At 33.4% G+C, this 21,329-nt stretch overlaps 1 protein-coding gene across 1 annotated transcript; it reads right to left on the bottom strand.

Annotated features, from left to right (window-relative positions):
* Window positions 1-5,231: 5,231 nt before the first annotated feature.
* LOC132760599 (putative Polycomb group protein ASXL2) lies at window positions 5,232-21,277 on the bottom strand. The gene is made up of 10 exons (XM_060752606.1): window positions 21,074-21,277; window positions 16,287-16,369; window positions 15,355-15,463; window positions 14,842-14,962; window positions 14,016-14,249; window positions 13,013-13,251; window positions 12,210-12,323; window positions 11,476-11,586; window positions 6,253-6,326; window positions 5,232-5,302 (listed from the first exon to the last, which is right to left on the bottom strand). Exons 1-9 carry the CDS (start codon window positions 21,146-21,148, stop codon window positions 6,306-6,308), a joined length of 1,107 nt encoding a protein of 368 aa, XP_060608589.1. The 5' UTR covers window positions 21,149-21,277; the 3' UTR covers window positions 5,232-5,302; window positions 6,253-6,305.
* Window positions 21,278-21,329: the final 52 nt, after the last annotated feature.

Here is a 21,329-nt window from a genome sequence, read left to right as displayed (position 1 = left end):
CAATATAATATAAAATAAATAAATTTTTTTAAAAAAAGTTGTTAGAAAGCCACTTAGGCATGGCATGTAACATTCATAATTGTATTCTTAAAGTCTGGTTTTTTTTTTTAAACTTCTTTGCTCTTTTTATTTTAAGCTTTCAGATCATATTCCATTCAAACAATAATTATTAACTCTTTATTTCAAAGTTGAGATGGCCATAAAAAAAAGATACTTATTATTTTTGAACAAAGGAACATGGTGTGAAGCTTCAACATTTTTGTTAATAGGGTCAAAAAAGTATTTCAAAATGATATTTTAAAATAAACTACTTTTAAATCTAATTTAGTGAGAAACCACAACAGGACATGGACAAAAGGTTCAACACATTCTTTCAGTTATATTACTAACTTCTTTTTGCTTACAACACCCAGGCAAAAAGAATGTTTAAAAATTACATGGGTACACAGGGCGTTTTATCCCTGAATTAAAAAATAACCAATTACAATTAAAAAAAAATATTTCGCCAGGCAACCCAATTTCATTTTTTTGTTCAAAATATAGTTGAGAGTAAATTAACAATTTGTTCCCTTGATACATTTAAAGGAAAAACTAAGCTTTTGCCCAATTTATTCAAATATTGATTGATTTTTCAAGTTAATTTCTGCAATTATGTGAGTGTTAAGAAATTATTCTTTACAGTGCACACAAAAAAACAGAAGAGAAAATGCCTTAACCCATTTTAAGGGGGCAGCTTCGATTGGTTTGGAGATTCTAGGAAAAAATTGAATTTAAAACTAAAAGATATCCACCCTAGTGTGACTTATTAAAACCCATCAAAAATTTTCCCTAATTTTATACATCTTTTTTAATGACCTTTTGCTAATAAATAATCTTCATGTGAATCAGACAAGTCACACACAGTTTAGATGGGCCGGATAACAGTCTCATGACAGAATGCCCCACATTTTGTTACAGGTTTTTTCATCCCTTCAAAATTTGCAGGCAAATTTCGATTGGGAAGACGACTCGCTTTTCGATGTACTTGCAAAAGTCCAGCGTGTTCGAAGAATTTGGCACTTGCATGTAAAATTTTAAACACTTCCATTTTATAGATTGTTCAGGGGATACAAACTAAAACGTTTTCTTTTGTTAGATAATAGGTTTGAAATTTTTGATTACCCTTTTTTATCTAACACTTATTGACGGAAAATTACTTTCCACAGTCTGGCCACTGCTTCCATTTGAAAAACCAGGAGTGTTGTATGCACCTCCGGTAGGGTGAAAAATTACGACTTGGTTACCACTTGACGACCCAAAAACACTTTCTTTGGGAGGGCCTGATTTTAGACCCGGGTTTACTCCTGGAATGAGGAGCAGTTGCCCGCTTTCGCCTAAAAAATTTCACTTGATCTGAAGGTATTTGCAGTATAATATCACTAGGCACTTGAAGTTTTTTGCCAAAGCATTGTTTTTAGACTTGTCCATTTCCTCTATGAACCCCACTTTTTCCTACACTAGCAGATCTAAACAAGAGGTGGTTACAGGCGTTTGACCCGATGTCACAACTTTTTTGCTGTGGAGGAGCACTTGCTGCTCGTTGCTGGGAAAGGTACATTGGTCGTGAGACCCAGCAGCTGAACGTATTAAACTGCTGAAGCAGATATATTGAATACCTTGGCCTCTCAGACACTTGCTAGCTGCTGTGTCTGAATACTCTCCTGCATTACGCTCTCGTGTTGTGACGTAATGGGAACACTTAAACACAGCTGGGGATATCCCAGTTGCTTGAGTTTACTGTAGGGGTGGTAACAACAACAAAAGAGACATTTTGAAGTGTTTTCAACGTTTGCGGTTGGCACATTTGAAATGATAGGCAACATTTTGAACTGAGGTAGGAGGTTTATGGTTATCACTGGGAAGAAAACCTCCCACAATTTTCCGGTTGCGTTACCATCTTTTAGTTCTGCTTCCTTGAACAAATGACGATTAGTAACAGTCTTGGGTAAATTTCTGTATTTTTTGTTTCGGACTTAAAAGTTTTATCTTGCAAAAAAATCTGTGACACAGTTTTATGTGCCTGTGCAATATCAGCATTTTAAATATGAACCAAAAGAGATTATCACTTGCGCTTGACTTGACAAACTGTAACTTGTTAACAACATGTGAACTTGGGGTTTCTGTAGCATTTGACACATTGGCATTGAATATTTTCTGGACTCATTATCTTTTGCTTGTTCACACTCTACGCATCGAGAATTACCCCTCATTCAAATTTTCAAGCGATTCTTTTCAAATTCACAACCCATCGGCAGTCTTTTCTATGTCTATTACTTTGGTCTGCTTAGGCCGGCCTTTGAGTGGGGACAAACAATACTTTGAAAGCGGTTCTAACAATAGGTCTGTGCATTTGGAGAATGACCTTCCTCTGGCCTTGCCAACAAATGGCTGCATGAAGTTGGTTGGGCCTCACTTGCTGTTGATGGACATGGACATGAGCTATCTCGGTGTCTTGCTTTATTTGAGCCAAGTGTTCTGGTCTGACCTTGAACTTTTGCTTTGCTGCCTGTGGTCTTGCAGATTTTATTTGAGCAAGAGTTCGAGTTGTCTGACCTCAGGGAACCGGACCCTGTAACGGGGTGTCGATACATTCACAACAATAGGGCTTAGTATAGAGGATTCTGTTCTTGGGGAAATTGTCTGGTGAACAACTGATGATATAGATTACAGTACTTTCCGATCATTTTACCCTCCGATTTCTGCATGCGTGCGACTTGTTGTTTGGATGCTCGGATTTGAGCTAATGTCTTTGCCTGAGGCTGCCTTGAATCTGTTTCTGAGTTTTATGAACAACTTGTTTGCCGCTTTGGTGTCCTAATCCGAGGCAATACTATCTTCATATCAATTGACTTAAACAGGTCTCTTTAATAGCACTAGCCGTGGCACAAATCCTTGCGCTCACTAACAGGTGTCCTGAGATCGTAAGTCTTTGTCATAACTTTCATTAATAATTCCCATTTTCTTGAAGCGTGAAACAAGGGGACTAGTGCTATTAGCCCTGGTACAGTTGATGTATAGATCTTTTGCTTAGGCATGGTTTTGATACAAGAGTTAAGACTTCTTCACTGACGATTAACCCTCACAGGATGTGATGTCACAGTTGGTGAATCTCCACTAGAATTGATTGATGATATCATCAGCTTTTTTGGAACATCCGAGATACATTCTGAAATAAAAATAACAATTTTAAGTATGGTTATTTCCATTTCTGTTAACATCTTTTAGTACATGAAAGATTTTTTTTCTAAACATGTTTGACCTTTTCTAACATGAATACAAATTATCTTGCACCTTATAACCCTAATAATTGCTTCACACCCCTCCCACATGCTCCGGTTGATGCTCCGCCCGAATGAGATTTTGGGACACAGGGAAGGTATACCTCTTAGTGTCAGAGTTATGCACAGACAAAGTTCAAAGTGAAAATAAACAACAAATTTTGGTGTGTACACGATGTCTCATATTGTGATCATTTCTGGAGAAATAGTTGTAAAAATCCAACTTCAAATCAACAAAGTTATTGGCTTGGATATGATTTTTGCTGCAGGGTTCATGCTGGTCCTTGACCTTCAAGGTAGCGGACCCAAAATGTTGCGTTGTACACATCGTCTCAATATGGTTGATTTCATTTCTGTGAAAAAGTGTTAAATCTGACTTCAAATACGAAGTTATGGCCGGACACAATTTTGACTGGCAAGGTCATGCTGTACCTTTAACCTTCAAGGTTAGCCACCAAAATGTTGAGCGAGACACGTTGTCATCAATATGTGATCATTTCTGTGAAAATAGTTGTAAAATTTTGACTTCAAATAACAAAGTAAAGGACTGTACACGATTTTGTGCATGGTCATGCTGATGATGCTGTGGACCCTTGGACTTCAAGGTTAGCGACCCAAATGTTGCCGGCGACACGTCATCATCAATATTTGTGATTCTTTCTGTTGAAATAGTTGTAAAATCAGACTTTCAATAACAAAAGTTTACGGGGCATCTGGACACGATTTTCCTGTAAGGTCCTGCTGTGACCTTGACCTTCCAAGGTTAGGCAAAAACCAAATGTTGCCGTGACCATTGCTCAATTATGGTTATCATCTCTGTGAATATTTTTAAAATTCGACCTCAAATAACAAAGTTATGGGGCCCGAACGAATTCAGGACGTACCGTTAGGACGGGCAATTCAGACGGGACTATTATGCTCCCCCGAAGTTTTTCAGGGGAGCATAAAAAAAACATCATTGTGGCATTTGTAGAACTAACCTGCTGATTTGTGTAATGGACAATCCAACTTATATTTCGAAACAGGCCGGGTATTTAAAATTATTCCCAAATTCGAGATTTGTAAAGCAAAGTGTTTATCACTTTACTCTTAAACAAAAGAAATAACAGGTAAAAGAAAATATAAATGTACTCACTTTGACCCCAACAGGCTCAAAATGCTTTGCCTGGCCAAGAGGAAAAACAAATTTATAGAAATAACAAGTAAGCAACATTTCAATCAAGAACATACAAAATAAAGTGACCAGTTATAACAAAACTTTTTTTATTTTATCAGATTATCTGAAAATTCAAGGCAAAACTTTGTATAAGAAAGAAAAACAGTGATTTAATTATCTTGCTACCACAATAATTCGGTAAATGCTGTCAAAGCCCTTATAACTGACATGTGTTGAAGAGGGTTAAGTAAGGTAATGAAACTCAGTTCATATTTTCTATTTTGGTAAAAAAAGTCCCTCTAATATTAAACCGCTGTTTATGACATCAGTTTTAAAGCTGGCGATATTAATTTTTCTTTAGTACCTTAAATTAAAAGTTTAAGCATTATTATGCATGGACATTTATGACCAATTTGCGAAAGCACAGGTTACCACTGATCTTAGATTTCAATGGCAGGAACACAATATTAATTCATATGACCCAACTTTCCAGCTTTACTGGTGGAGGAAAGACTTGGGTGCTCTTCTTCCAGTTTTCTGTATTTGTCTAGCTGGATAGCTTCCTTACATGAAAGAATCCAAAAGTTACGTCAAGATCAAACCCACAGTGTGAGGGTAAGTGGTTGAAGGTCAATACCTCACTCAACCATTTGAGGCCTGCTTCACCATATCGAGGGAATGATCTGAAATTTCCAGTCATGTTACGTAAAAAACCCTCAGTGGAGCTGCCTATAAGTTAAATATTCGTACCTTCCATGGGGTCCAGCTTCACTTGCTCCTTTCTCCTCCTCTTGTTTCAATCGTTGCTGACTTTCTGGTGTAAACTCACCTTACATTATACAAACAAATATAGATCATATCATGTTATATAATTCAAATTACTCACTGTAATATTCAGCCAAATTAATATTCAGATTGAATTAAAGCAAGCACGCCATTCAAGAGTAAGGTGACCAAACCTTTTTTAAAACTGTTCATGTTTGGAATTCTACTGTTTTATTTTTCCTTTGTTTTTCTTGAAATCCTTGTTCAAGTCATGATCAGGGGATCAAAACTTTAAATTCCGGTAAAAAGATTCATTTTTCACAATTCTCCTCAGAGTAAAGCTTAATTTAAAGTTTATATTTTTTCAATTTTAAGCTTTACATAAATAAATATGGTAAAAATATTTTTTGCCGTCGCCTAAAAAAATAAAAAATTCTACAGTTTATTAACCTGTTTTAACATATTGTTTGTAAATCTCATCAAATATTGTTCATAAATTAGATTTTAAATGGAAAACCCCACGGTAACACTAAAAGTTCGTATACGATTTTAACATTGCAAATGACGGACTATTAATCAGCTCGTGTATGCGCTACGTCACAGTTTTATAGGTTTGCTATACCCGCACCCACAGCACACAGTGCACTAAGCCTGTTTCAGTGGAAAGTAATCATTCTCGTAAAAGATTAAATTTGTATTGAAAACATCCGCCCATTACAATGCGGATAAAACCATTAAATTAGGACTGCTACTTATAGTCATGTTTGTTGATTTAATATTGATTGTACGGATTTGATCCGGAAAGGCGGAGTTTCTCATTGCAAAGAGAAATTGTACTTCCCATTTCGCCACAATTGAGGTTACCCATTTGTATGCGAATTGTCTGGACACCAAAATAAAGACCTGGAGTCGATATAAAAACCTATTTATGGAAATTGCGCTATTTAGTTTTTTTATGAAAATTTAGTAAATGTAGCTTTTAAGTGTTAAAATGGTTGAAAAAATGGCACCAACCTTCTGACAGCCTTTCTCTCCATTCTGTACAAGCTTTAGCAAAAAACTCATTATTAAGAGCAGTACTGCTCAACCTGAAATAGAAATTTTTTAAGCAACTTTTAAATACTATAAACAGCACCAGTGTCCTATATGCCTATTAGTATCTATAGCTTTTGTTAAAAACTGATTTTTAAAAAATTCTTTTCCCCAGAGTTGAATGTGTCATACAGTCATATTGAGCGAGTCACAGTGTTTTTGTTTTTCATATTGGTAGGGCTGGGGCGAGTATCCGAGTACTCTGATAATCACGAATCAAAATGAAAAATTGAGTACAAATATTCGTCAGTCCAGAGATCGTGGATCGTGATCTTTTTTGTTCATATACATTCAGTGTGTCTCAAACTCTTAAAGTAAACAAGGGTGCCATAGTCACAAAATACGCCCGTTTACGAAAAAGCTTTAGATGGAGATGGGGGCATTATGGATAAGTGTTATCTAGCAAGCAAGTTTTTATTCTTGGCACTGTGTTGTTAAATGAACCTTAAAACAAATCAATAGGGAAGATATGCACAGAATGTGTGACCTTGACCTTGGTCGCAGGGACCTGAATTTTTATGCACGGCACTCAGCCTTCAGCAATGATGGAACATTTTGTGCCCAAATTATATTGAAATCCCTCTATGCATGTTTAGAAGTTTTTGCTCCAGACAAGTGTTTTTCTATTTGAGCTCTAACTGTACCTTCACCTTTGACCTAGAGACTTGTTATGGGCAGGGCACTACAGTTCATGGTGGTGAACAAATTCTATAAATTAACACTCAAAAATTCCTCCATGCATGTAGGAAAATATGGCTCCGGACAACATTCTGGATATTTAATCATCTCCAGTTGACCTTGACCTTGCAAATATTAACTAAAATTAAATGTTTTTATGTTAAACACCTGTAGTCATTGAATAGTTTACCATTTGTGCTACAACTCCATTCAACAAGAGCGATCAGTAATCACATGTGTCGCCTCATGATGGCCATATTTCATGTAATGGGGACAAATTTGTGACAGACGGACAGGACAGACGGGGACAGTGCACAACTAGACTTGGTACTGATCATTCCTGTAAAGTTTGGATAAAATTGCACCAGTAGTTTATGAGGAGTAGTCCGGACAAGCTTTTGCCGTATTCTGGCAACACACAGAAAAGAAACGTTTTTATCAAAAGGGCCATAACTCGGCCAAAAATCATTCAACCGGAAAACCCGTGCAATATGCGCAAGGACTTTTGAGCTACAGATCAATCCTGTAAAGTTTCATTGAAATTGCATTAGTGGTATAAGAGAAATTAGTCCGGACAAACTTTTAAAATTAAAAAAATTAATAAAGGGCCATAACTCAAACAAAAAATCATTGAACCGGAAAATGCTTTACAATATGCACAAGTAGACTTGGTACTGATCATTCATGTAAAGTTTGGATGAAATTGCACCAGTAGTTTATGAGGTTAGTACCGGACAAGGCTTTTGTGTATCTGGCAACACCACAGAAAAAAGAAACGTTTTTTATCAAAGGGCCATAACCCGGCCAAAAATCATTCAACCAGAAAACTCGTGCAATATGCGCAAGGACTTGAGCTACAGATTCAATCCTGTGAAGTTTCATTGAAATTGCATTAGTGGTATATAAGAGAAGTAGTCCGGACAAACTTTAAAATTAAAAATTATTAAAGGGCCATAACTCTGACAAAAATCATTGAACCGGAAAATGCTTGACAATATTGCACAACTAGACTTGGTACTGATCATTCCTGTAAAGTTTGGATGAAATTCACCAGTAGTTTATGAGGAGTAGTCGGACAAGTTTTGTGACGGACGGACGGACAGACAGACAGACAGACAGACAGACGGACGGACAGACAGACAGACGGACAGACAGACGACGGAGAAGTGATCCCTATATGTCGCCACTACTCCGTAGAGGCGACACAATAAATGATGACTAAATGGTCCCTATAACCATCTTCAAATTTTTATCTGAACTTTGACCTCTATGTGTAACCTTGACTTTGGTCGCAGGGATCTGAATTTTGCATTGCGACACTCAGCTCTCAGCAAGGTGAACATTTGTGCCAAGTTATATTGAAAAACCCCCTATGAATGTAGAAGTTTTGCTCCGGACAAGCGTTTTTTTCAATGAGCTCTAAGTGTGACCTTGACCTTTGACCTGGAGACCTTCATCATGCATTGGAGCAATACATATCATGGTGGTGAACATTTTCATAAAGTATTATAAAAATTCTTCCATACATGTAGGAGATATGCTTCCAGACAAATCTGGATATTTCAACCATCTTTAGTGACCTTGACCTTGCATAATATTGACCTAAAGTACATGTGTCACAGCCGTAGTCATTATAATGACCATTTTGTGTTACAATCCCTCAATAAATGATGATTTAAATCGTCCCTATACACATCTTTCATATTTTTATCTTTTTTTTAAACGGGCGTATAAAAAAAAGTACATGTAATTTAATAACAAAAAATTCTGATTTTAAGATTTTATTCTAGGGAAATACATTTCATTAACAATTCTTAATCTTTGAATGAGCTGAACTGATATTTACTTGAAAATTAAAATATAATTAAATTTCTATGAGAAAGTATTTACATTTGATAAGGTAATTACTGTATGATCTTTATGAACAAATACCAAGTCTACAGAACACCATAGTTATCACAGTTAAGAATCTTGACCAATGAATGAAACATGTGTAAATAAATGTTACATTCTTTAGAACATACTCAAGTCCAAGAAAGAGGATTATTTCATGCCCTTTGATTAAATTCTATTTTTAGAATTGAAAGTGAAAATAGATCAAGGGGAGTAATTGTGTAAGTCATTTATGAACAAAGTAATAACTTTGTTGTCTCCCTTTGATTAAATTCTATTGGCTGTGACTAAAAAAAGAATTGGAGCACCACACTAAATACCGTATTCCGGTATATACCGGACAAGGCGCTTGAATGATAAAATGCTAAAATCTTGTCTTTTTACCCAACGGAATGAACTTTAACAGGTCTAATTCATCTTTTCACACCGAATCAAGTACGATAATCAAGGAAAAATGTAAAAATCGGCGAAAAAAACGATATTTGTCTATTTTGTGATCATGATTTCTGCAAGTGTCTAGAGGTACTGCTCCAATCCTGTATTGAGCTAAATCCAATTCTATTTACAAAATCTGGATATTTCATCATCTTTAGTGACCTTGACCTTGTATATATTGACCTAAATTATATGTATCACAGCCATAGTCTTGGATAATGACCATTTTTGTGTTACAATCCCTCAATAAATGATGACTAAATGGTCCATATAACAATCTTCATATTTTTATCTGAACTTTGACCTCTATGTGTTAACCTTGACCTTGGGCCGCAAGGACCTGAATCTTGCACGCGACACTCCGCCTCACAATGGTGAAAAAAAGCATTTGTGCCAAGTAATATTGAAATCCCTCTATACATGTGGAAGTTTTTTGCTTCCGGACAAGCATTTTTCAATGAGCTCTAAGTGTGACCTTGACCTTTGACCTAGAGACCTGGTTCATGTGCGCGACACTGCTCCTCATAGTGCGTGAACATTTATATGAAGATCCCTCCATACATGTAGGAGATATGCTCCGGACAAAATTGGACGCCGCCCGCCGCCCGCCCGCCCGCCAGGGCGTTCCCATAATACGTCCCGTTTTTCAAACGGGCGTATAAAAAAATTACAATTTGAGTATGAATCATGCGAAGTTTACCTAAATACAATTTACCTATTAAAGACAGGAAGTAAACAAACAAGTACCATGATGCTGAGCTAGGAAGTCATTAGTTTCGAAAAATGAATCACTTTATCTTTATTTAGCACTTTGTTTTTCATGAAAATAAATAAATATTTTTATTCGCTATATAACGTGACATTTGAATAATCCAAAATTTGCGAAACTCAAGTTACTAATTACGTCAGTGTGATGTTAACAACCTTATATATTTGCATATGTTTAATGTTTAGTATTGTTTAAAGAAAAATAAACATGTTTTCAGAACTTATGATCATGTTTTTATAGTTGTCTTGATAACAAAAGATTCATGGTTCGAATTGTAATTCGTCAGTGTTGAATTGTAGATCGGATTGGATCGTCACTTATCCAACTTCAGCCTGACTGATAAAGTTAATATCAAATGACAGTAGCATTTTATTCTCTATATTTGACAGCTTTCAAGCCTGAGCGGGCAGAGTAGAATTATCAATGTTCCATAAACTAGCTTGATAGCTTCCTCACAATCAACAATTGTGATATTTAAAGCTGCAGCAGTAAGGGGCATATGGTTTTAAGTCAAGGATCATAACCACTAAGGCACATTGCCACAGACACCATCCCTTTCTAGCCGATTTGTTAATCGGGAAAGACCTTTTTCATTTTTAATCAAAGTGTTGGGTTTTTTTTGTAAAGATCATTGAAGAATCATAACTATTTATTGTTCATTATAATATGTATACATGCATCTGTTTAGATGCGTGCTTCATACATATTGTGTGTCTCCTGGTTGAAGTTTTTTTTCTAAATCAATGAATAAATCATGGGTTATAGCCATAGTAGTGTCATGACCGTGTTTCCTCAACTGACACAATTATCTTAGCAATCATTATTTGTTGTATGTGATAAAACCAACAAGAACTGTATTAGGAACGAAATCTTCCCCCATTTTTGGAAAAAGAGTAAAATTGGGCCCCCCCCCTTTTTTGGGAGTAATGGCCTGGAACGTGACCTGCTCTGAAATATTTATGTGAAGTTTCAACCCATTGTCTTTAGTAAGTTTTTGGAGACATTAACTTAAAAGCAAAAACTAAATCAATGTGTGATGTCGAAGCCTGGGTGAGTACAATAGCTCTCCCTATTCTTCAAATAGTCAACCTTAAAATGACTACTTTAAATTCAAAACAAACCATCTCAGAAAAATTGTTATAACTCTGTAGACATATATGTTTGAACTTAACCTTACTTTCAGAGTTAAATGAGACTTGAAGTTTTATTAGTCTAAAACTATTTCATAATGTAACTACATTAATCTCCTGAACATGATATTCAGCCATTCAAATACTATTCCTGATCATCCCACTCATGCCTAGCCAAGTGATATAGACAAATGAGTTGGCTAAACTGATTACTTGTATTATATAAACACAAGAAATCACCTGAGGGCACTGTCCTTGTCCAACAATTCTATCACACTCTGGCAACAATGTAATCAACTTGTATTGATAATTTGCCGGCAGAGAGTTAAAGGTGTGTTTTGTCAATAAACCCTGAATTAATGAAAAAAAATTTTCTATATCAGTGACAAGCATTCATTTCCTGAATCCTTTCAGGGGACTACATTGATTAAATATAAAATTTAGAAATATTTTATGTCCCTAAAACACAAGTATTATCCAGTTTAACATGAATTATAAATAATTTAAAAAAAAAATCAAACTCTTAGTTTAACTTCAACAACAAAGACATAATAAGATACAAAGACATGCAGCTTATTAGAGCTTCAAGCTGAGTCTTAATAATACACACTAACACATTGTTCAATTTATTGGGAATACTATACTGCACCCAACACTATTTAATTATTAACATATGATTATTAAAAACCTAAACCAAATTATTACATATACATGCTTATAAAATGAGTTAATTGAATCTTAGAATACAGGTTTACTTCTTTTAAGGAATCAACCAATGTTTTGGTTGGAATCGGGTAAAAAAGTTTTGAAAGTGTATTTACTTGAAAATATCTTGTACAGATCAATGCTATAAAATCTTATACAGATCTGTGCAAGATCATGGTATTCAAGAGAAAAATGTTTGAGAGTAAATATATTCATTGAAAATTATGCAACATGTATATATCTAAATAAAACGAGCCATCATATCTCACCCGAAGGTTTGTGTTAACCAGTATTGAGTCTGGTGTTTCTAGGTCTATACATCCCTCCATAGTTTGGGCAATCTGTGCTGCATGACTTAACTTCTTGTTAGTGCGCTTCCTTGGCTGAAATATAAAAACTTAAAATTTTAGAATAGTCCTGTTAAAGATGACCCAACACGATCAAAATAAACCCTTTGAAGCTTCACTAAAAAAAGCTGCAATCTTTGACACCAATATCAAGCCGCCTCTGTGCTGTCTGGCCAGGCTCTATGAAGGTGATAGCACACTCTGATTTTTATATTGAAACCCTTTTAACTATGAATGAACTGTTCAAAATTCAAACCTGGGCAAAACCATGATTACACAAATTTGGCGCTGCAGGGAAAGGATTCAGAAAGTTACCATGAGCAAGTACAAAAACACATTTTCTTTAAAACATACTTAACCCCTGCTACTTCTGTATTTGTATAATGGACTAGTCCTGCCTTGAATTTGGAATCTGTCCATTTATTTAAACAGTATAGTTAAGCCAGACTGGTTCGAAAGGCCAGTAATTATTAGTTTATATAAAATTAATTTTTAGTCTCGTTACATAGGAAGCTATATACTTACAGATACAGTCTCTAATCAGTTCTTAGAACCAACCAGTACTGAGCAATTTGTGTAAAGTTCCATCTCCTAAGCTGTTAACATAAATTCCTAAAGGTTGATATTTGAACCTTTGCTAACTTAAGTTTAAAGCAAAGTGTAGCAATTCACATTATTTAGTTCATACATGTAGACATGATGGTCAATGTGTTATCCTTCCTTACCTTCATACTAAAACCAGGGATGCCTGCTAACATCTCTCTCAGTGTTTTCTTCCTGGGTTCACCATTGGTAATGACCCCTGTTTGACTAGACGGTCTCCGCAATCCAGACTGTGTACCGGCTACATTTAACTTTACACCACCACTAGAGTCTTTATGATTGTTTAACTGTATTTTAGACACAGGTCTGGAGGTTGTAGCAACATATCGTACTTGCGTTGTGCTGCTCGATGATTTACCCTCTACAATTCACAATGACAATGAAGTTGACCTTGTTTTAATACATTTAAAGTATATCTTGTTTTAATAGATTTATAAATGCAAAGATAATTTCTTAATAGAGATTGAAATTACAAAGAATTATATTAAATGCTTTATAATAAAATGTAAATCACTAAATTATTGACCTATAAATGAAAAAAAAACCCAACAACATCTGCTGTTGGGAAAATGTAACAGTTCACATAAAAAAAAATATATGATTCATCTACCACCTTGTACTTTTAATATCAATTATAAACATTCTACAATTTGTTAATTGTATTCAGATCCATCTTCAGGACAAAATTAACCACCTGGAGTTTTTCTTCATTTATTAATAAAGCATATAAAGCAACAGATGTTTTGTTACAATTTTGTTAATCATGAACATATATTCTTGACATTAAGAATATAAAAGTTTTCATTGCAGTTAAAAACATTACAGCCAGTACAGTACATTGTGATTTTCCTAGCAGCAGATTAAATAATTTGCACAGCTAAAGGCTCAACTGAAACCTATGGGTACCAAACATAATTTTAAACAACAGAGAATATAACTGATCTAAATGGAATTATTGGATTCAATTTACAACCACTAACAAGATCACATCTGCAAACTGTTTTATGTTGCCAGTAAATAGAAAATTTCAAATAAGAACAGACATATTTCTCGCATCATACTTTTAATTTGTAGACAGTCATATGTAGTGAAAATAGGTCTCATCATTCAATATATACCACTAACCTTCATTTTTTGGTGGAACTATCGGTTTGATGGTTATTTTTGGGATAAATCCATGTTTTCTTTTCTTTCTCTGAGCCTGTCTGACACTTCTCCGCGTGGGTGTGTCAATCTTCGACACCTGTATACTGGGGGTAGGGACAGAGAGTACATTTGGTACCGGTATACCATTATGCTCCACACCAGTACCAATCTGTGGTATTGTCTTCACTGTGTCCGCTACTTTTGCATAAATCACTGGGGGAAAATTAATTCACCATGTTAAATCACACTACACAACTTTTTATTAATCATTGTATTCCTGAAATCTCAAATCCTCATTCAACATATCTATTAGAGGCAATAAAGAATACAATTTTTAGTTTTTTTTGTTTCAGGGTTGTTGCTTAATTCTTACAGTATTTCCATCACACTCCAGCATGTATTATTCACGTTTACACTAGAGATTTCTTATTTCATCATGTATCAAAAAAAAAAGAATGTCACAAGTAATGCATGTTTTGATAATTGGACAGCTGCTGGATAATTATTTTATCATTTGGTTATACATGATTTCTTAGTTTCTGTAATTCAGGTTCAGGTGCTACTTTTGTGGATTTAATTTGTAAATATGTCACACGAATTTGACCATGCTCTTCATTTTCTGTAGAATTTGTTACATAAGCATCCTGCTGTCTGACATGATTTATTGTTGGACTTATGTTTTTTAATCATTTTAAGCCAAGATCATTGAATTACTAAATATGCTAGTTTTTCAAAAGGTTACTGTATAAGTGTATTCTTGTATAAGTGTATTAATTTCTATCTATATAGTAAAGTGGAGAGTTACCTTTTTGTTTTGTATTATTTACAGTTCCATCGCCGACCATGACCGTATAACCTGACCCCCCTACATTCACAGTGGTGTCTTCCTCAACCTCTATAATCTCTGACCCAGTTGGCAAATCACTCTGTCAAATATAAACACAAAATGTTCTTTACTAATATTTTACTTCCAAAATGTCTTAAAAGTAGGATATGAACTAATGTGAAAATAACCATATCCTCCGGTTACCATGATTCAACATTAATGTCTTTTTTTACATTTTTCTTTTACACTGCATATCTATTTGTTGATGACAAATTTTTGATAAAATACATGAACTGTACTAAAATTGTGCTGTAAAAAAGAACCTATCATATGGTGTAATAGGCATCTTATGAGACTGATACAAAAAAGATCAAAGGTCAAATCTACATAAAGTGCCCCAAATATACTATTTGTACCTAACAAAAACATGAATCAAGTCTGTAGAAATGTTTGCTTTACTTTGCAAGTCATTTGGATAATTTCAGTACATACCATAAGACCATACATTCCTATATGACCTGCCACCTTGTAGAAAATATTTGCAGGACCTCTGGCATTGGCATGTAAACATGAATTCAAGCAAGCCACAGGCACAGCTTCACTGCAAAATAGAAGAAAAACATGTCAATACAGTAACTTATTCCAAATTTCTATGTATCATAAATACTACATCTCATTTTATATTATTAAATATTCATATATAATTATTTATTATAATCAACATTCTTATATCTCATTATGTATTATTAAATATTGATTATTGCTATCTTAAAATTTTGTAAACAAGTAAACAGTAAGATTTAATAAAGCAACAAAAAATTCGACAACCAAATTTTAGCTCAAAGCAAACGACAGGTCAATAACTAAATGGCACTCATGTTATATAAATGAACAGTAACACTATAATGCTTTAAAAAAACAAAAAATTTAAGATATTTAATAGATGATTTTGTGTACAAATCAAATTTTCATTAAATAATTAATCCTAAACTGATCACATCTAATAATACTTGTACAAATCAATAAAAGCATGTTGGTTTTTTTTCCTACAAAAAAATAGGATAACTCATTATGCCCCTTCCCTATGAGTTGTTAATTTAAATTGTATGTCAAAACTTTAATATCAATCACTTGTTCATGATATAAATATTTCAAGTGAATCATATCAGATTTTGTTAAAACAATTTCAACTACCCAAGTAAAACACAAGGTGCATGTGCATGTACACACTAAGCAGACCTGGTATGTACATGAACACAGTCAATGAAGCGTTAGATACATAGATATTGTGAGGTAAGTTTTTCTTCTATCACATTTCTAAGAGAAACCCTTCTTAGATGGCGAAATAATACAATGCCTATTATTAGTGTACAAGACAGACATTAAGCAGAAAAAGAGGCAATTTGATGTATGTGTAAAGTTACCTAGCATCTTTGAGGTTATATTGCTGGATTTCTTTCAATATTTCCTTGTAACTCATGGGAGTTTGAGGATGTTTCTCAAGGACCTGCAAATGAACAGTTATATTGATAAGTGAAACTTTCATTGCAATTTTAAATTTATGATTATTATTTATATTTCAGACAGTCTGCAAAATAACTTTTTTAGAACATAGGCCATTTGGGCCTTCAACCTAGGTGAACCAATAGGCCCGGACAGATTATCACAGGCGCAAAACATTTATCATGCAATATAAAGACAACAGTTTATTTTATCATGTTTTATTCACATAAACAACGTTCAATTTAGGCACAAAAGCACAGAAAATCAGTCTGCCACTTTTCAGTAACATTCTCATTTTCTGTTCTTTATATACTCAACATTACTCGTCAATCTACAGCATACCACTTTATTTGTTTAAAATAAATAAAACAGATATCAAGAAAGGAAGCGTTGCATTCAATGATGCATCCCCTTATTAATCACAACCACAACATTTAACTCCCAGTTTTGCTTCAGACATGTAATGTAGCATTGTAGGTGATTCATGTTTGTTGTTCGCAAATCTAAACCAGAGACTTTTATTACAGATAGCCCTGTGTCTTAAACAGGTCAATCTAAAAATAAAATGATGTATTCAAATGGAAATGTACGATAACTTGTTCTTTGACCAGCGAACATTTACTATTATACTCGAGCATTGTGTGTATATGTACGCTAACCAATCGCTGAGGACTTTAACTATAGATTATACATAATTGAATGATTTATTCAGGGTTTCCATTGACGCACATTTCCTGCGTCCTTGACGCTAAAATATAAACTAAGGACCCGCAATAACTTATTGCCTGCGTCCTCAGGGACGCAAATCCATAAATCCTGTTTTGAAAGATCTTTCCGTTTTTAAAAGGAAATTGCGTAAATTTGTAGAAGGGTTTTATATTGTATACAACAGAGTTATCTTTCTTTCAATAAAAAAACTGTTCAATGCGGAATAAAACTGCGCATGATTGAATTTAGAACTACATTCGAAATGTGTAGCAGTCTACCTTGTTGCTAGGCATTTTATAAAGATGTCGGCTGCTGCAAAAAAATCCCGAAGTTTTAATGAAAAAAGCTAGACAATATCTATAACTAATACCTATCTTTTAAAACTTATCATGATTGGGACCCTCTTAATTTTCCATGGGACCTCATATTTTTAGGAACATGAGTCCCTGGGACCCCTAGATAAAAAATCCTAGCAGAAACTCTGCGTATTAAGCAAATCTTACTTGATGTTAATAGACTGATGACGACGTATTACAAAGTAATTTTGGACAAACATTGAAACTAAGACTAATTTTGTACGAAAACACATTCTGCATTCAAACACCTGTCAGTGATATTTGGAATTTCTGCAGGCCCAAATGGGTTTTTACAAAAACGCCTCGGGCAAACGAATGTGTGCCCTTATTTGCAAAAACTTTAAATGTTCACTTTTATTCACCTAAGCCTGGTTAATGGCTAACGATTCGCCACACTAACGATTGCGCCACATAACGATTTTCGAACACAGAGTAATAACGATTCGCCACAGTTAAAATAACGATTCGCCACGTGTTCAAATATCAAACTTTTTATCACACCTGTTTTCAAATTGTTGATGGAAAACTTTTTTCCATTTTTATTTTATTTGTTAATTACATAAATTAATTACACTGAATAAAGCTTTTATTTGAATTAAAAACACACGACGGAAACCAAATATTTTATTAACAAAAATTACATAACACATTTTATAACTTCCGTTATTGATATAAACTGGAAAATATACTAACAACTTTTATAGAATAAAAACACATGAAAGAAATATTTTATTAACAAAAATTACATAACACATTTTATAACTTCGTTATTTATATAAAACTGGAAAAATATAATAACAAACATTTAATAGAAAATAAAAAACACCATGAAAATAAATATTTTATTACAAAAATTACATCCCACATTGTAGATGAGAAAAACTTCAGTTATTTATATAAACTGGAAAATTATACGAAAACAGCTTTTATTGAATAAAAGACACATAAATATTTTATTACCAAAAATTACATTACACATTGTAAATCTATAAGTTAAACTTCGTTATTTATATAAACTGGAAATTAAAAGAAAAACAGCTTTTAATTGAATAAATGAAAATAAATATATTTTTTTACCAAAATTACATTACTGTACACAATTTAGATAAGTTAATTTTATATAACTAAACATATTTTATTACAAAAATTTACATACATAAGCTTAATTGCCGCATTGTTTTTGAAAATCTGCTCACATTGTCAACATAATTAAAGATTTATTTCGGCGTCAATTAAAATTTTTAAACAATTAAGTGTGATTGGCTTGTTAAAAAAAAAAGGTGTTGACAAATGTTTTAGATATGCGTTCTTTAATCAATTATCGTAAATCAATTTTCGTAATGTTCACGTTGTTTTTGCAATATTTTTTTTTCTAATATTTGACATACATGTATATATATAATATATGAAATATATGTCTATTTCTATGAATGATAATGATATTGTGATGTTCTTTGTTCCCTTTATTTTGCAGCTGTCTGTTCTCCGTAGGAATGTCATTAGTTTTTAAACTTTTTATGTTTTTCTTACTTTTTTTTTCTTTGCTTTTTCATGTGACCATAGAATTATTATATTTGTAATTATTGCATGTTAACGAGATACTGTAAATGTATAAGTTACCGAAATAAACTATTTCTTTCTCTCTCTTTCTTATATTAATTGACATTTATGTTTATGATTAATTCAACATTATATAATTACTTTCTTGTAAATGTATCTCCTGTAATAATGTTACTTGATAAATTGAAAATCCGCGATGGGGGCTTTAAGTTCATGTTACTTGTATTAAGAAACATTATTAAATTATTGCCATTGTCAATTTTTTAAAACAAAAGGAAAAAGTTTGTTGATAACTAAAAAAATCATTGTCAGATCTATAGGCCTTATCATACTGTGGCGAATCGTTATTTAACTGTGGCGAATCGTTATTACTCTGTGTCGAATCGTTATATGGCGAATCGTTAGTGTGGCGAATCGTTACTAATTCCCTAGCCTATATCATTCCAGTAGCCTTGATTAGGAAAATAAAACTGCAACAATAATTCTATTTTGGTTTATATACAATTTGTTTTAGTTTGATAATTGATTTTTCTTATATTATCAGCGTTTCATAGCTTTCTCTCTGAAGTGACTTGTCTTGAGTCATGTCTACCAAACCAGCCTAAGAAGCTCAGCTTAACATCCTTGATGATGTTCTAAAACTACATTACAACTAGGACAGAAGGTATCTTTCGTTCCAGATTACCTTACAAGTGTGTAGCATATATGTGAATAGCACGATACAATGGGGTTCCACTATATAAATTATTCAATTTTTTTCACTGCCATCAAACAAAATAAATATTTCCATGTGTAAAATCAGAAGTACATATTAACTTCATGCCAATATGTCTTTACATAATCTTGAATTTTGGAGTGAAATACTAAGCAAAATCTGCTTTTGTTTTTGACACGATTCGCTGTGAATCAGAAAAGAGCTTTAAGATTTATTTATGATGATTTTAACAGTAACTATGATCAACTACTTGAGAAGTCTGGCCTTATTTCTTTGAAAGTTAGGAGATTAAGAGCAATTGCTTTAGAAACATACAAAATTCTAAATGATATGTCTCCTGTTTATTTAAATGATTTACTACATCTTAAACATTCGAAATATAATTTTAGACACACCAATATTGTTGAGGTACCTTTACCAAGAACTGACAGATATGGTAAGAAATCCTTCCGGTATGCCGCTGCCAAACTTTGGAATCAACTTCCAGATAATTTTAGACAAACTTCATCTTTTAACCATTTTAGAACATTGATAAATACTTGGCAAGGGGAGAACTGCTCCTGTACTTCATGTAATACCACATAACGCATGTACATCATCAAAAAGAAAAAAAACCAAAATGTTGGCAGCGACATGCTGGATGTTTCAATTTTTTAGTTACTTTTGCTTTGCATTTGTTTTATAACTGTGCTTGATATGAGCTGCTTTTGTGTGCTTTTAATGTGATAGATTTATTTCTATTTTAAGTGCTATGCTTTTGTGTGCTTTTATTGTAAATAGATTATTCCTATTTTCTATGTGCTATGTATCATCTTTATATACAGGTATAACTTGAATGTTTGTGTGTATGTTAATGTCAGGATTGATGTTCATTATGCATATTTTAACCTTGTCTTTCTATTGCTTAGTCCTAACATGTTTTATTTATTTATATATAATTTGCTCTTTTTATAAGTTGGTTTGTCAATGCATTTAATTGTGTGTATGCATGCCTGATGTTCCTCTGCTTAAATGTTTATGTGTCTTATATAAGCTGTGATGTGTGATCTTAACTTTTAGTATGTATATTAATGGTTTTTTATTATTAGATCTAATATGTATTACCTCTTACTTTTGTATGCTATTGATGAATGCTAGTACAGTGCTGTTTGTATACTCTAATTGTTAATGCAATGCTATTTGTCTAATTTTATCATAACCATTTTGTCATTTATCATATCTTAAACATGTGTTTTATATTATTGTAGTCGGTGTAAAAAGCTCATCAGAGCTTATGTTTATTGTTGATGTATCCGACTTATAAATAAAATTTACTTGACTTGACTTGAGAAAAAGATCAGAAATTTTGAAACTTGTGCAATCAGCTTACTATTTTCGCTGCGTCAACCCATGATGTATCAATTTTCTTTCGCGTAGGTTTCGCTTTTACATTTTCAGTGCTCATATTTCCACATTTAAATCGTTAAAGTGATCAGTAATCTATTAAGAATAGCAAAATAGTTTTGTTATTTCATCTCCTTTTTCTACGTTTTTCGCCATTTTGGAAATAAACGTCACGTGACGCGTCTGACGGAATTTTCCGTGAGTCTCCGTACATTTTATAAGCCAATCAAAAGCGCAATTTG

Source organism: Ruditapes philippinarum, unplaced genomic scaffold, assembly GCF_026571515.1.
Source record: "Ruditapes philippinarum isolate M1 unplaced genomic scaffold, ASM2657151v2 ctg1341_1_1_1_1, whole genome shotgun sequence".
NCBI classification, from domain to species: domain Eukaryota; kingdom Metazoa; phylum Mollusca; class Bivalvia; order Venerida; family Veneridae; genus Ruditapes; species Ruditapes philippinarum.
The sequence above is the reverse complement of the archived record's forward strand: the minus strand, read 5'-3'. Positions and strand labels throughout refer to the sequence as shown.